General features: G+C 40.6%; 1 protein-coding gene across 1 annotated transcript in view; it reads left to right on the top strand.

Annotated features, from left to right (window-relative positions):
• XK-2 (xylulose kinase-2) overlaps positions 1 to 7,665 on the top strand; it is a 44,080-nt gene extending 36,415 nt beyond the window's left edge. Inside the window, exons 6-11 of the mRNA XM_086488990.1 lie at positions 6,165 to 6,285; positions 6,455 to 6,529; positions 6,607 to 6,660; positions 6,735 to 6,835; positions 6,922 to 7,096; positions 7,174 to 7,665. Coding sequence (XP_086345116.1) covers positions 6,165 to 6,285; positions 6,455 to 6,529; positions 6,607 to 6,660; positions 6,735 to 6,835; positions 6,922 to 7,096; positions 7,174 to 7,403 — 756 coding nt within the window. The 3' untranslated portion in view covers positions 7,404 to 7,665. The remainder of the gene's footprint in view (positions 1 to 6,164; positions 6,286 to 6,454; positions 6,530 to 6,606; positions 6,661 to 6,734; positions 6,836 to 6,921; positions 7,097 to 7,173) is intronic.
• Positions 7,666 to 17,524: the final 9,859 nt, after the last annotated feature.

Genomic DNA, 17,524 nt, shown 5'->3' with positions numbered 1-17,524 from the left:
TGAAGCCCAATATCCTGTATAGCTGACTCATAACACTGGTGAAAGCACTTAAGTCTCAGAAGCCGACTTGGCTTCATCAAGCATCATGTTCACCAGTTTGCGCATCAAATGCACGTGATTCACAGGGGTGGCATTCTCATAAGTGGCCTTCAACTTATGCCAAATTGCATGTGCATTGTCCAAGCCCTTTATGTCCACCAGAATGTCATCGGTCACAGCATTTTGATATAGGCCTTTGCCCTCTTGTTGAGCTTGGCCCAATCCTCATCCGGCGTAAAGCCAAAAGGGCGTCCTCACAATCCTTGAGGAACAAAATCCCCTGCATCCTGTCCTTCCATAGGTCGAAACCTGTACCGTCAAATCGCTTGATTTCCATCAAGCTCTTGGTATCAGACGACGAGGAAGTAGAGGCCATTTGCACGGATAAAAAGGCAATAGAAAGTGTCTACACAAAATCTGAAAATTTCCAGTGATCACAATGTACAGCACGTTGCATACAATGTGCTGAAAATTTCAGCAATTAACAAGTATCCCCAATGCGTACTTGCATAAACCCACAAAAGGCGTACATAAACCTCAATTTGTGTACATAAAAACAGTCCAATTCTGAATTTTCTGCAAATTTACTGTTTTGGCGCATCAATTTGCATCAAATGGACCTGTTTTGAGTGGGAAAAGTAAGGGGCATTCATGGGAATCGATTTAGAACACCTACGTTTTGCTGTTTTGACCTGTAATTTTCTGGTTTTTACCTGTTTTGACCTAATTTCAGCCTGTTTTAGGCTGTTTTGGGAACCCTAACCACCCTAGGTGACACCGGACGATAGGGGCTTCACGATGAAAGCGGAAATTTGACGCGAGAGAAGCCTTAAGCCTGCTGTCCAGCCTCTTGCGCAAAGCTTCTGAAACCCTAATCTGGCTCTGATACCAGTTGATGAGCACGCGGCGGTGTGTGCAAGTGATAGAGCACGCGAAGATGTGCAGGCCTTGAGGCTTGAAGCGGAGGCACTATGTTGCAGAAGGGAAGCGCTAGTAGAAATAAGAGGGAGAGAGAGAGAGCTCACGTTTTTGGGGAAAACTCAATAAGTGAGTTTTTGGTTTTCCCACTTTTATTATAAGTGACCTTTAAAAAATGTGTCCAGGTTCATATTGAACCTAGACAAAGTATAAAAATGTACAAAAAGGGATTATTTAGGCCTTTAACCCAATAGTTCGGGGGGAGAGAAATGAAATGAAATGAAATGTAATATTAATGTCTTCAAAAGGCCAAAATGACCTATGAGACCAAAAGGTTACATGTGGTGAATCTAATACCAAGTCTAGGTACAAAACGTACAAAGAACTGAAAAGAAAATAGTGGGTAGGGGTGGGGTGAAAGTTGATACAAAGGAGGGGGGGGGAGGGGGGCTGGGTTGATACAATGGAGCTCTCTGGCAGTATAGAGAGAGAGAGAGAGAGAGAGAGAGAGAGAGAGAGAGAGAGAGATGAAATGTAATATTAACGGCCAAAATGACCTATGAGACCAAAAGGTTACATGTGGTAAATCTAATACCAGGTCTGAGTAAAAAAAGTACAAAGAACTGAAAAGAAAATAGTGGGTAGGGGTGGGGTGAAAGCTGATACAAGGGGAATACAAAGGGTGAGCTGATACAATGGAGCTCTCTGACAGTCGAGGCATCATATACATATACATCAGTATCCAAAAGGCTATAGAGATTCAATGTCCTCCAAGGTAGGCACTTTGTCGGGACGGCTCCTATGTCTCTCCAGTATGGTATGGATCCTTTGTCGCAATGTGCGTCGATGTCGAGAGGACCCCCTCATCCGTGGGTGACGGGACCGCCCCAACTCTATCACTTGGGCCTCGATCAAGCAGTATGCCTTTGGTGCCTCTGGTGTTGTTATGTTGTTGGGGCTGCTCGGATTCCTCTGTCTGTGATGACTGAAAGAAATCTGTAATCTTCCGCTGTTGCTAAATCTCTCTCATTGTGCCCCTCTTCAAGAGGTCCTCTTTGTGTTTGCTAATCTCCAGTAAGTATAATCCGAGGCATCTCTGATCCTGGTATCTCATGACTCTAGAAAGTGGCCCAAAATCCTCTTTGAATAGACAGTGAAAGCGGCCTCGTATCTCATAGTATACTGGGCAATGACATATGTAATGTAGCTTTGTCTCTCGCTCTATCTGGCACACTTGACAAATCCTAGACTCAGCGGGTACTCCTCTAAATCTACCTGTCTCGATCTCTAGCTGATGTGAGGATGTGCGTATTTGACTAATAGCACATTGTATCCCGTGGGATAGATGAGTGTCCATGTATCCTGGTCTAATCACAAAACCATCCTCCCTGAGTTGGAGAAGATGCTCTCTATAGAAAGTCATCTTCGTACCTAGCTCATGTGTAGGTTGTATCCATGTCCTCTTCGTATCCAGCTGAATCAAGTCCTGTCTGATGAGCCTGGTAATCTCTGCCCTAGTGAGGGAGGTGGAGGGTGCATCCAGATAGTACTGAAATGAGAGAGAGAGAGAGAGAGAGAGAGAGAGAGAGAGAGAGAGAGAGAGAGAAATGAAATGATATATTAACGTCTACAAAAGGCCAAAATGACCTATGAGACCAACTGATTACAATGATGAGTCTAGTACCAAGTATGGGTACAAACAAAGAATTGATCTAGGAGTGCTACCGACTCCTATGGTATCATGCCACAATGGTACAGAATGGGGATAAGTGTCACCATGATATAATATGCAGTAGCATGAGGCCTATCCTGATCGACACTCTGGGTGTCGTGCTAGAATCCTATGGATCCTCTGTCGCAATCGCCGTCGGTGCTGCGTGGCTCCCCTCCTCAGTCGCGGTCGTCTCAATCTCTAGCTCAGTCAATGAGAGTACCGTTGGTGTGTGTATGGGTGGGAACCGAGCTCTGTGATGGTGGTGTCTCCTCTGGCTCTGTGGTACTCAGACTGAAGAAATCTGAGATGCGTCTCTGGGGCTGTCTCTGTCTTTGCCCTCTCAATAGAGCGTCTCTATGTCTGTGTATCTCAAGTAGAAATAATTCGAGACATCTTTGATCTTGATATCTCATGACTCTATCTAACGAGTCAAAACCATCTCTGAATAAACAATGAAAGCGTCCCCGTATCTCATAGTAGGCTGTGCAATGACATATGTAGTGAAACTCTGTCTCTAGCTCTGCATGGCATAACTGACATATCCTACTGTCTGCTTGTATGCCTCTGAATCTACCTGTCTCAATCCCAAGCTGGTGTGAACATGTGCGAATCTGGCCTATGGCACATCGTAACCCATGACATAGATTCATGTAGTTGGGCCGTGTGACAAATCCGTCTGTCGTGAGTTGGAGAAGATGCTCTCTATAGAAAGCCCTCTTCGTACCCAACTCCCGTGATGGCTCTATCCATGTCCTCTTGCTATCAAGCTGGATAAGATCCTGCCGAATGAGTCTAGTAGTCTCCATCCGTGTAAGAGCCAAAGATGGTGCATCAAGAGAATACTGGAAAGGGGGCAGCTTGTCCATGCTGAAACCATGCCTTTGAAACCATGAGCTCATCTGTGCATACCAACATGATGCATCTCCCTATAATGCCAGCTGTCTGGATGACTCAAGAGCAAGCCTAGCATACCTGTCCCTGGTGGTGTCCCATAAGCTGTGTACAAATGATACTGATCTGGTGAGTGCCTCAACCTCCATAGGTGGGGCAGCCAGCTCCGCACGTATGATGTCATGTGGAACTGAGGCCTTGGCTCTAATCAACCTAGAAATCATAGATATCAAGGGTCTCTCCATATTACTCCATCCAGCACTATCAACAGAAGGTCCCCAAACCTGAACCCCGTAGTGCATAACTAAAGCGACCAAAGTGTCGAAAAGCCAGAGCTTTGTTCGAGGTTCTTGGAACTGAACCTGCGAACAAATCCTCTCTAAACCGCCTAGGGCTGCATAGGCACGAGTCAATCTAGTGTCTGCTGCCACTTTCAGTGTGAACCTTGGTCCACTAAAGACCACCCCAAGATATGTGTATGCATCAGTGTACTCCATACTGTCTTGCCCATATGTGAATGTAGGTGCTAATCTCCTAACCCACTGTGGCGTGGTATTAAATACCATGACCTTGGTTTTACCAAGGTTGACAGACAATCCACTATCCCCTGCAAAACTATGCAATGCATCCAAATGTCTCTGCATACCCTCTGGTGAGTCTGATATCAACACGATATCGTCAGCATACAATAAAAGAGGGATCCATGTCCCCGCAAGCTGAGCACCTCTATCTCCTCCTCTGTCAATATAATCAGAGACCTCATCAACATACATACCAAATAAAGTAGAGGACAATGGGCATCCCTGTTTCATTCCGATAGTGGAGTGAACTATGTCAGATATCCCCTCTAATGTGCGTACATGACCCATCACTGAGCTGTACAATGCCATAATCCCCCATATCAGCTCTGTGGGTACCCCCAATTCCATAAGTTGACGCATCAATCTGGCCCTCGGTATTGTGTCAAAAGCTTTGCGGAAGTCCACAAAGCTGCAATATATCCGTCTACCATGTGCTCTACCCTCCTCAATGATAGCTCTGAGTGTAAAGACATGATCTAGTGTGGAGAAACCCCTCCTGAAACCAGCCTGCCCAGGTGCCCGTATGCTCATAATCTCTGCCCAACTGCTCAGCGTATGCTCAAGGATGGATGCATACAACCGTGCCAATGTGTGTCCTACCATGATAGTACGGTAATTCCCTGGCACTGTGGGGTCTCCTGTCTTGAAGATAGGTACAATAGTAGATAATCTCCAAGACTCAGGAAAGCCCTCACACATGACACGGTTGAATAACCGTGCAAGCATCTCTACCAACAAATCCCCAGCATGTATAATGTGCTCTGCTACCAAACCCTCATGATCCTGTGCCCGTCTGGTCTTCATCCTGTCAATGGCGCGCGCGCGCGCGAGAGAGAGAGAGAGAGAGAGAGAGAGAGAGAGAGAGAGAGAGAGAGAGAGAGAGAGAGAGAGGGGGGGGGGGGGGGGGGGGGGGGGATATTTTTTTGGGGGGCGGTTAGTAGTTACCATTCTCTCGACTTTCTATTTTTGAAAAAATAGAAAGTTTTTTTGGCTTCAATTTTTCAAATTGAAGGGGCATTCCCAACTGAGCATTCTCCCAGATTCTACACAAAAGCCTCTCCACGATGTGGGTGCCCTATTTGCGAAATTAGCTTAATTTTTTGTCGAAATTAGCTTAATTTTTTGGGGGGCGGTTAGTAGTTACCATTCTCTCGACTTTCTATTTTTGAAAAAATAGAAAGTTTTTTTGGCTTCAATTTTTCAAATTGAAGGGGCATTCCCAACTGAGCATTCTCCCAGATTCTACACAAAAGCCTCTCCACGATGTGGGTGCCCTATTTGCGAAATTAGCTTAATTTTTTGTCGAAGCTCTCAAACTTATGGGTGGATTAGGAGGTAGAACTTGTGGCACAATTGGGGGACATCGTATTTTTTAGAAATTGTTGGAAGTTCCGCAATTGAGGCCAAGTTATGATTGTGTGCACGCGCACGTGCATGTGTGCCTCAACATGGATTTGTGAGGAACTTCCTGATTTACATCCTTTTCCCCCCCTTCTCAGTGTATGCAGTAAAGGAAGGTCTCTTACCATGATTACGGCATTCTCTAGCATCCAATGCATTTTGGACACACAAAATTTGGTTGAGCATTCTGCGTCTTCGAGTTGGTTGAGCATTCTGCGTCTTCGAGTTACACCTTGGCTCTTAGTTTGTGTAGTAACAAGATGTCTTGGTTGGTGATTTTTCTGATCCATATGTGTGTAGCATCTTGACCCAAGAATGCAATTTCTGTTGAAGTAGCAAGTCCTTGTACCTTACCAAACATTCATGCATCTTGCCAAGGGCCAATGGGCGCTTGTCACACTGATAAGAGTATGGATATCAATTTCTCTACTGGATCAGTGACAAATAGCTTAAGAGAGCATACACTAACTTTTGTTTCAAAGGGTCATTCAAGGAGATTTCCAATCTAACATCGTAACAAGGTTTGAATCCATCAACATTTCAAAACCAACAAAGATCATCTTCACCAAGGAGGAGCTTACGTGGGCTTTTACATCAATTGCTGTTTTATTTTACTGAAGGTTTTTGGGATAACTTCAGATCCTCATCCTGGATTAGAAGGCCATGTATTTCCAAACCCTGTGGATCCTGGTACTTACATGCTGATGCTTTGCTACAAGAATGGATCATTGACCCGAGAAGGTAGGTACTGTGACGGTCTTTCCACTTCAAGCTTTCTTCAGTGAACTCTTTTTATGTCACGGCTGATGGGTGGTTTTCTGTTGCATGTTCATCTGCAAAGCTTTCTTCAATGCGCTCTTTTTGTGTCGTGTCTGATGAGGGGTTTTCTGTTGCATGTCCATCTGCACAGAAGTGCGAAATCGTGTGGCTGAGGGGTCCTGGGAAACTTTCAACAAGAAGTTAGTTGAGACGACTCCTTTGAATGGTATGCATGCTACAGTTGAAGGGGTTGGCACAACCTTTTACTCTAGTTGTGAAGAAAGATTTGTCTATGTGATGCAGATGGGAATGTTGGGTTTTACTACATTGAACCGGAGATTATTCCTCCCTTACCAGGTAACCAGGCTTTCCCCAACTTGTGTACAACCACACATTCTTCTTGTAACCTTGTTTATGGGTTGCTTTTTCAGTTGGACTGCATCGCTTCAAACTGAAACAAGCTTCACCAGGGTCTACGGGTCTCAGCACATTCGCACCAGAAAGAGTCGACTGTTTTGATTCTAACACAGAGGTATGAAGGTGATCATCAGAAAACTCATGTGGAAGGAATTCAGATGGACTTTGGTTTTATGGTCATGAGCAACTGTTTGTTTGTAGGTGAGAGCAATTGCTGAAGGCCAATTTCTATCTATGCGTGCACATTGTGAGAGGATAGGAATGCCTAGCCCTCCAGAGCGCGTCATTGTAACAGGTGGGGGGTCTGCAAATAAGCAGTTTTTGAGGATGATTGCAGAGATCTTTGGTTGTAATGTATATACGACAGAAAGACCAGGTTCTCTCTCTCTCTTCCCCCCCCCCCCCCCCCCCTCTTCTGGCCCAACAAACGCTAATTACATCATCGCTTGGCAGATTCTGCATCTTTAGGTGCTGCACTTCGAGCAGCTCATGGATGGTTTTGTAATAGCAAGAGCCAATTTGTCCCTATATCCGATTTGTACAAGGGGAGAGAAGATGGTAGTGCCTTGCAATGCAGGCTTGCTGCTGAGGGTGGATGGAAAGAGCTTCATGAGCAATATGGAACGCTTGCAATGAATAGGATGAAATTAGAGAAAAAACTTATCGAAGAGCTAGTCATGTGATATTCTTGTGCTACAAAGCTTAATTAAGTGGCCATTATGGATGTAGATATATTATCAAATTCGTTGTTTCCTCGGAAGGCGAGTTTATATGTTGAATGCCAAGTTGATAATAGGGCGTCGCCTGTTGTCGCAAGGATTGTATGATGGGGCAAGATACAAAACACAATTCCGTTTTCGCTGGTTTTTTATGCTTATATGTATGTTACGTTGGGTTGGAGGCTAAATATGACCCTCTATTGAAGCTTTATATCAAATCCTGCAATGCAACTGTTTACTCTTGGCTAGCAAAGATAAAATGAAGGCAAGCCCTTCAAATGTGGTGGAGTAATGGCTTACCCTTCCATGTGCCACCCGGACACCAAGAACTCTGAGGCCTAGTCACCTTTATTTTTTAGTTCCCTTCAATGTCCTCTTCACGAGGAAAAAAAGTAAAGCCATTTTCACTTTTTAGCTTGTAAGCTTGTCCATGCATCCCTTATCTTCAAGCTTTGGAAATAAGGCCGTAAAGCTTAAACCTAAACGCTCACCTACTTTTTAGCCACCTTCCAAACAGGGCCTTCAACTTGCCTTCACAACTCACGAGCTTGTCTTTGTCATTGCTCCGGCTCTCCCTCGCGACAGCCCACAGCCCATGCCCATGCCTCTTTACTTGATCTCTCTTGCATCCTCTAGTCTCAGCGGTGCCCAATTAGGTTGCAACCCAAGTCACGAGCGCCTACCTGCGCTCGGTAGCCAATGAGCCACCAGAATTCTACTCGACAACTCTTGCCTGTAATCATCGTTGTATGCAGGGGCCCATCTCTGTCTTGGTCATGGGGCGGAAGCCCCCCATTGCTCATCATTAATACCCTCATCAAATTTGGAAGATTGTCATAGAGTCCTTTGCTGGCACTGCCGGAGGCAGTTGCTAATGCATCATTTCGATGTTTTACTACAAAAGTGTGGCCTTGACTCTCAGGCCACAAGTAGAATTATTTCTATTACGAGAACCCTCCAGTCTTTTCCCGTTTGTGTGCTCGTTGTTTGCAAGAGAGAGAGAGAGAGAGAGAGAGAGAGAGAGAGAGAGAGAGAGAGAGATTTCTATTACAACACGAGGTGTAGTTAAGGAGACCGCGGGTGACGCCTTGTTTTCAAAAGACTTCATTATTGACATAAAAAATCAAAGGAAGTAAAAAACGTGTTTATTAAAACATTGCCTGTTTTGTATCTTCCAAATTCTCGTGGGCAATGTTTGCATAAGGTTTTACCTTATGCAAACATTGCCCTGAAGGTTAATGATGGCCCGAGTGGTAAGACCATCTCTGAATCACAGCCGAAGTCCCCTCTACCTCCACTTTGATGGATATATTCTACCCTCTATATACCCTCTAAACTCAAGGCAATTGTCGAATGGGATTAGATACCCCTGTCCTAGTTGTCATGAAGTTGGAATTGCTAGTAATCACAGATTGGCATGCCACAGTGAATACTTACCCGGGCCTCGTACATAGTATAGTGGTTACTAGATAGCTCATCAAGAGGGTTTGAGATCATTGAGTCAAATTTTAACTATCTTTCATATTTAACTCTAATATCCCAGGGATCCAGCTTTCAAAAATAGCTATAGCACGTGTGTTCAAGAGGTAAAATTTCATTTTCTTTCATAAACCTATAAACTTTTCATTTTTAAACCTGTAATTCTATAACTCCTTGAAATATATAAAACCCCTCCAGGTGAACTCATGTTGCGCTTACATAGTTTGAGGTGGATGCCCCACGCCCTAATAGTTTTCAGTTTCTCTTGAGAGCTCATGGATTCATCCAAGTTCCTCCTTAGTTGCATCACTTACTTTAGGCTCACATCCTTTGATTGGCTTTGGCACTACCCTATCATGAAGAGGCATTGAATTGACTAGCTCCATTTCTAATGTTGCACAACTTAAGCCTTTTCTTCTATACTTCTAGGTATAAATAGATAATCCAACCCTATAGATAGTATAACAAGGTCTGATTCTAGCTTTAAAGCTTCTAACATTGTATTGAGTGGCTCAAAAATCTTATTTTCTAGAAGAGATCCTCTAGAGTTATTACGTAATTGCTCTCTCTATGGTTGAGATGGATTTACAACCATTAGATTTATTTTGATTATTTGGTATGTTTAGATGCTTCCTCTTCTTGACATTTCTCTTGTCGTGATGCCTGGTCTCTTGGCCCCACAATCGTTGTTGTGGAAGGGCTTCAGCATAGCACCCTCATTCTTTAGACATTCCCTAGAAAATGGTCACCTCCACAATTATAGCTCGTTCCTCTATTGTTGTAGGTATGGCTTAGGTGCGATTTTTGGTCCATCCCACCATTAGCGATGAAGATTAATCTTGTGATCCATAAATAAATGTTCATCAACATTTTGACTAGACACATCAAATGAAAACATCCAATGGACCACTAGAATTGCTACATCCATCGCTTACTTCTCATAAATGACGCTTTTGGCACTATCATTTTTGCCTTTGTATGATGTGCTAAATGTACATATAAGGGACAAGCTTGAGCATCTCTTGGGAGAGGCGGTTTCTATCCAAGAAGAGGGTGAGAATATTCAGCTCTTGGCACAACTTGGATCGGTCCAAGTGCATACTGAGGAGGTGACGGCTAAGCCCGTGGTCTATATTGTGCTTCTCTTAGAAATATCCTATTATAAGAGTACTCATTCATGTCATGATTTGTGTAATTTTTTATCTGTTTCACACTAGTGTGGTTGTTAAGGGGGCATTCTATAAAAGGGTTGAGGTAATGGCAAACATTTTGGAGTGGAATCATCTCCACCACATTGTTCAAACCTACACACCTTCAAAGGTTTATAAATAGGTGGTGGTCTAAAGACTCGATTCATTTTTTTAACTACCTCATCTCCTATAGCCTCTTCAACATTTAGTTGGTTGGTTTACATTGAGCTAGCTTCACCACCTCTGTTTTAGAATCCTTGAAGGTTGGTTCTAATTGAGCTACTGTCACTACTCATGCCTTTAGAATCCTTGAAGGTAGTTATTTAATCATTCACTACATAATTGTAGCAATTGTTCAAGTAAATGATTTCACATGGATACAATCATCCAATGGTACGCTTTTCCAAAAACACATCCTTTTACAAGAGCTTATTGAGCAACCCTTCAACATATAAGGATGCTAATTGTTTAGATGTAGACAATTCCCTCTATGGATACCTATCCATAAACTATTTCATTCAATTATTTAATCACCTTCTTGGTGACCAATTGATGCAACACTTTATGAGAAAATATGTGCAAGACATAAACAATCAAAGCTAATGGTCAAAATAGATATTTAGGGCGAAGTGGGCTAACAATGTCTTTTGGGATCATTGAGGATTTTTGGTCAAAAATTGTAATTTGGTTTATTTTTAGGGATGTTAACCGCTTTTGACTACAAGTTTATCAGAGGTTTTTCCAAATGAATCCTGCACTCTCTTCAAGAAATTCTATTGTATGTTGATTTTGACCCCATTTTCACCCACAACAAATGTGCTCAAAATTAATGACCTAACTAAATACACCATACATAATCAAAATATATGATCAGTATGCAAAAATGATGAAAATGGCCACACAATGCCTTGTGGGCATCACACATATGTAGAATAAATTCCATCACAAATGTTTCCATGTGTTTATATTAACCTTCTTTACAAAATCTTATCAAAATCCCTCTCAAAAAAGGTGAATCCACGCTATGGAAAAAAGTGCACTAATGTATGTTTACAAGAAGTTTTGTCTAATGACTTGCATCCGTCCATATGCTAGTAACTTCTTTATTTTACTCCTAAATCTTTTGATGAGGACTTTTACTAAGTGTAGCCAAAACACTTCGTCAAATGCTCTAATCTACATATGTGGTCCTTGAAAAGTTCCTTGACCACCTGGCTACCACAGAAGCATCGAATCCTGCATCCACCTTTCTTGCATTATTCATAACCATAAATGTGATGTTAATTACTCTACAATGAATTCGGGATGGTCTATTGAGCAAAAATGCAACGCACTTTCTTTCTTATTTAGGTTTCTAGTTACCTAGCGAGCAGTGCAGGCTAACATACTGTCAATTCTAGGAATGTTTTAGATCGATAGGGCATGGACGCTCAACCTACTTAGCAATAGTATTGTGAAAGTCTCGAAAATACTATAAGGCCAATGAACAAACAACAATGACAAAAAAAATTTAAATTTGCAATCTTATCCACTTACTTTAAACACCCAAACCAATAAATTAATGGATTTGAATAGCATTCAAACTTGATATAAAAGAAGTACAACCCAAGAAGAATAATAAACTATTTAGTTCTTGATTCAAAGTGCAACGTCATCAAGCACTGTGAGAGCCAATTGTGTTTTTAACAATAATTGTGTACCTTTTCCTTTTATGCAAATTTAGGTCACAAAACGATTAATAACATAGAAGCATTAAAAATATTGAGATTTCAAAACACATTTTATGATGCAAATAGTATTTAACAAGGTTTATTGTAGTATAATTATGCAAGTAACTAATGCCCTATAAAATGCAAAGATATGCTCTTTTAGCAAGAGTAGCACGCTTGCTCCATTTAATATTTGTATTGATAGTCATTAATTATGTGTAAGATTCATAAGCACTTTCTATATAGGAAGAGAAATACAAAATGCACATTGTGCTTAGAAAGGTATCAATTGATTTGAAAGGAAAGAGAAGTGGTTGACATCACATCTCAATACAATACAAAAAGAGAGGCTGTTATAGTTCAACCATAGTGGCAAAGACTAGAATATTCTTCCCCATTGGCCCCCTCTTTGGAACCTATTAAAAGAATTCCTAAATACAAAATAAAAGATGAGAAACTTTTGTACGCATGAAAAAGTGCCTCCATCAACCGTAGGGATTCACTAGTAGTATTAGGAAGACGTCACTAGCGCACACCAAAGTTGTCTTAAACGAAACCCTCCTTTGTCAATTCTATCTATTTTGCCCTATAAACCCCCCTATGGTACTCTTGTGATAACATACAATAATACTTAATTAATACCTTGGGCCATCAACGAAGTAGATGACAAAGCCGAAATTGCCAATCAAATATCAACATCTTTGTTAGGTTTTAGTTTCCAACTTGAATCTTGCCTTCTTCTCTGATTATGTGTGTGTGTGTGTGTGTGTGTGTGTGTGTGTGTGTGTGTGAGTGTGAGAGAGAGAGAGAGAGAGAGAGAGACTTTAAAAATTTGAAATCCACCAATCAAGTAGAGGCTCAACACCTTTGTCACCCTTGACTTGCTACCTTTAAGTTTAAACTTCTTCGCTCATTTATATGAGAGAGGTTTTCAAAATTCTAGAGGGCCCAAGTAGAGTTATGATCAAAGAGGGAAGGGAAAAGGGATTGGTTTGAGCACGGGCTTGACCTTTTTTCTATAATTTTGAAATTAATTCTTTTAAGTACTACCCCCCCCCCCCCACACACACACACACACACCAAAAAGAAACAACATTTTCCTCAAGAGTTATGGAAACATCCAATGTAAATTCTAATGACATTATCTTGCCCTTGAAATCATAATTGTCCTTGATGACACTTATGCCTAGAGACTCAAAAGAGAGACTGTCATTAGAAGAAGTGCACGGAAATGGTGTGGCATACATAAATCAAACGATGAAACAAGTGCATTCTTGAATGTGCACACTCTAAAAATTTATTTCTTATCACTTTGGTTCCACTATAGAGAAGAGATTAACCAGAAACTTTACGTAGTTTGCTTCAAGCATGTCAAGCATTGAAGATGGTAAATATTGTGATTTTAGTCATCATCTATTGTTTTTTCAGAGAATTTTGGCAAAACTCCTTTAAGCACATAAAATTAACTTGAATATTGTTGTGGTTTCCCTATCATCCATCTAGCATCAAGAAATAAAAATTCTCCCAATTCAACCAAATGATTGCAATATACCACTTTTGAGAATCTTATCCTCTCGTTCATAATGGGTTCAAAAGTCAATTGACACAATCCTCCTAGTAGTATGAAATGAATAGGAAGTTTGAGTTAATCAAGCATGTGTTGTTGATCTGCTCAAAAACTTAATTACTCCATAAAATCATTTTACATTTCGGCCTCGAAAATTGATTTTCGGATTGACCTTGTCAATCCTTGTCTTTGATTGCCAAATCCTTGAAAATCACAAAAGACCAAATTATACAGTAGATGAACTATATAAAGTTGTTGATAAGGCCTATACATATCCATTGAGGGTTTTTCTTGAGAAAATGAAAGAGCCTTTTGTATTATTGCATTGAGGTTTGACATCTTCAAGGGGGGATTCTCTTTGTTCAAATTGTATGATGTCTTTAAAAAAAATCATCATATACCTGTGTGTGTATGTACCACTTTCATTCAAGTTTTCACTAATATATTACATTTTTCTTTCACGGAAAATTACCAAAATACCCCATAAATTTCAAAATTCCCAATATACCCTTTGTATGATGTTTGGATGGAGTACCCCAATTTTTGCATAGTAGTCCTTTTGACAATAAAGAACTATATTTAGGTGTCTTTAAGACAAAACTATTCACCATTGAACTCTCAAATAGAGGCATTGATGGCTCAAAATGATAAAAAATGATTTCATCTTGAGAGCTAGATTACTATCTAAAATCTTCCATCATCCTCTACTGAGGGAGAACCGATCGCTTAAAATAATGAATGATTTCATCTTGAGAGCTAGATTACCATCTACAACCTAGTTCCATCATCTTCTACTGAGGGAGAACTGATCTTCTTATGAAGAGTTGCAAAAAAGAATTTGTCTTTCAAGATGTTTGTCAGGTTAATGAGGTGTATTTTGGGAGTTTTGGAAAAAATTGAAGGGCATTTGTTTTTTGCCAAATATGAAGGATATATTTGGAATTTTTCTAGTTTGAGGGGTATTTTGGAATTTCCACAAAATATAGGGGTATTTTGGTAAGTTTACCTAAAATAATATCCCTCAAATTTGAAAAATTCCCAATGTACCCCTCATTTGGCCAAAAAATCCCAAAATCCTTCAATTATGTGAAATTTCCAAAATAACCCCAAGTAACCTAGCAAGTATCTCTCTCTTTTTTTGTGTGCAAATCTTCATAGGAAGATTGGCTCTCCTCAATAGAAGACTACATAACTAGGATTTTAGTTAGTATTGAGGGCTCTTTAGATGAAATTGTTCATCACTTTTGAACACAAATGCCTCTATTTGTGAGCTCATTGGTGAATAATTTTGTCTAAGATGCTAAAAGATATATCTCCATTGTCATAAACATTAGACTATGCAGAAATTGGGGCAAATCCACCCCAAAATGATGCAAGGGTATAGAAGGAATTTTTGAAATTTGAGGGGTACTTTGGGAATTTCCACAAATTTCAGGGGTATTTTGGTAATTTTCCCTTTATTTTATCTATGTGCTATGCTGTGATAATAAAACAAGACATATTACGTTCATTACTTAAAATTGTAACACCCTAGTCATGCACGGGTCTTTGTTGAGAATGATAGAAATGGGAATAATCTAGTACCCATGTGAGATGTAAAAGTTGACATACAATCATTCAATTCTTTCGATTAATAATTAGACTAAAGAGCATAGGTTGTTTGCCTTTTCATACTTCACAACAAGCACATAAAAAAATAGCCATGAATGTGACAAAAATAAGGCTTTAAAGCCTAAACCATTGCTTTTATACCATGATATTTTAAATATGGAGGGATGAACTACAATCCCACCAAAAATATGGAGCATGAGGATGCCTTATAAGCTAAAGTTTAGTACCAATCAATTTATCACCAATTATTTTTTAGCAACGCTAGTTTACAACCCAAACGTCAAGTAGCTTACTCCTTGCATCATCCTATGCATAACATTTTTTGTTTTAGGAGTCGGGTAGGGCACGCCCGACCGCTCTCCTCATACACCAGAAAAGTGCACAAGAAGAACGACCAGGACTATGCACCCAGAATCCTAAGGCAAGCTCTTGTTCATTTGGGATTTTGGTGCTAGGCAATTGTAACACCTTGCACTCTAGTTCTTGAAAGAACATGCCCCCAACATTTTCCTCACTCGATACAAAGCAACATGAAAATAAACTCTTTTTCCAAATCAAAATTTATCATCGTATCTTCTTTCCATATCATAACCATAGTCAAAATTCTAATAACACCGAGAACAATGAAAGAACATAGTCAAAACCTCTATACATCCTAATGGCTCTACTCTTTAAAAAATGGATTAATTTGTTAGATGATTCCTCTACATAATGGCTTACAGCCCGTTATTAGACCTAATACGTAACAAACGTGAACACCTGTGAAATGAAATGAAATGTTATATTAATGTCTTCAAAAGGCCAAAGTGACCTATGAGACCAGAAAGTTACAATGTGGTGGATCTGATACAAAGTCAGAGTAGCAAAAATGACAAAATAAAATACTATGGAATCCTAAACTGCTAGGTGTGAACAAAGCAACTAGGTGGGATAGCTAAATCACAAAAGATCCAATATCGGTTGTTGGCGGATCTCATCAACCTCCTCCATGGTCAATAACCTGATTGGGCATCGTGCATGTCAGACCAAAGTGATCCGAATCCTCTGAAGCAACCTCCGTTGATGCTATGTAGTCCTCTGCAGTCATGGGCGTCTAGATCTCCCTAGCTTGGTCGCTCGGTCGATCAGTGTGCCTCTGGTGTGAGGCGACGAGCTCTCCTGTGGTAGTAGTTCCTTCGGGTGCCCAGTGTTTGCTCTAAAGAAGTTTGTGATCCATCTCTAAGTCTAGCTAACCTCTCCCCTCATCAGGCTCCCTCTATGTCTACACAGCTCGAGCAAAAACAAACCCAAGCATCTTTGATCCTCATGAGAGAGAGAGAGAGAGAGAGAGAGAGAGAGAGAGAGAGAGTTGAAAAAAAATTATGGCGTGCAAAGTTTTCTTATTATTGAATGGGGACTTCTCATTTCATCTTCTCTACATTCTTGACCTTCTTCATCCTTTACACTTGACTTCCACATCCTTGAGTCCATCTATTTTCCTTAATAGATCTCAAAGATATGGACTAGAGTTTTCTAAGGTTCCAAACCTTTTATCATTCAACTTTTGAAGAATTCTTCAATTAAAATGAATTGGGAGCACCTATTGAAGGAACCAAATTCACAATCTCAGCTCATTTGTGCATAAATAAATAATAGAAAAAGGCCCTTATGGTAAATCCTCAAAGCTCCCTCTTTTGAGTTAGAAATGATCATTCAGTGTACCATGCACAGCAAGCCAACAATAACGAAGTATTATGCAGTAAAACGCACTTGAAGCAGCAGGAACAGTGCTTTAATATGGATTTTTCCCACCTCCTAAGTGTCCATAACTTCTGATGGGAAAACATATCAATCTTCGAGACGAGACAATTCGATAGAAAGTTAAATGATTGCAAACCTTGGCAATGCTGCCTACTGAAGATCTTGTAACATTTCTTCAAATTTGGTCTATAAGTCAGTTTGTGGGCTGATGAAATTAATGAGTGTTTTCATTGATTTTACAAGCCCCTAATGCTCATAGTGATCATGAGGACTCATAAATGATAAGTCCTATGCTACCTCTGCTTTTGCTCTCTCTCTCTCTCTCTCTCTCTCTCTCTCTCTCTCTCTCTACCAAAAAGGGTCTGAGTTCATAACAAAATTCAAGTATCACTTGAATTCATGATCTCACTTGTATAGTGACAGGAACCCAGTTATGACCTTTCTGCCATGGCAACTCTCTCCTAGTCTTTTGCACAAAACCCCAGCCCGGCCCGGCCCGGCCCGGCCACCAACTGCCTTCACCTTGTACATGTAATTATGCAACTCTTTGAAATATATAAAACCCCTTTGGGTGAACTCACGTGCTACACTTGCATATTTTGACAAAGGACGATGATTAGAGATGTATGATAGCACAAGAGGAGCTCGTGCACACTGTAGACAACAATCATCCCCGCGTATGAACACATGAATTATCATCTTAATTATGAAATAAATATTCCTCATATTTATAAAACCTCATCAACAAACTCTGCCTATACTACAACTGAGTGTGGCATGTTTGGCAAA

This window comes from Adiantum capillus-veneris, chromosome 18 (genome assembly GCF_014529385.1).
Source record: "Adiantum capillus-veneris isolate H3 chromosome 18, ASM1452938v2, whole genome shotgun sequence".
NCBI lineage: Eukaryota > Viridiplantae > Streptophyta > Polypodiopsida > Polypodiales > Pteridaceae > Adiantum > Adiantum capillus-veneris.
Note: the sequence above shows the minus strand (reverse complement) of the source record. Positions and strands in the feature narration are given on the sequence as shown.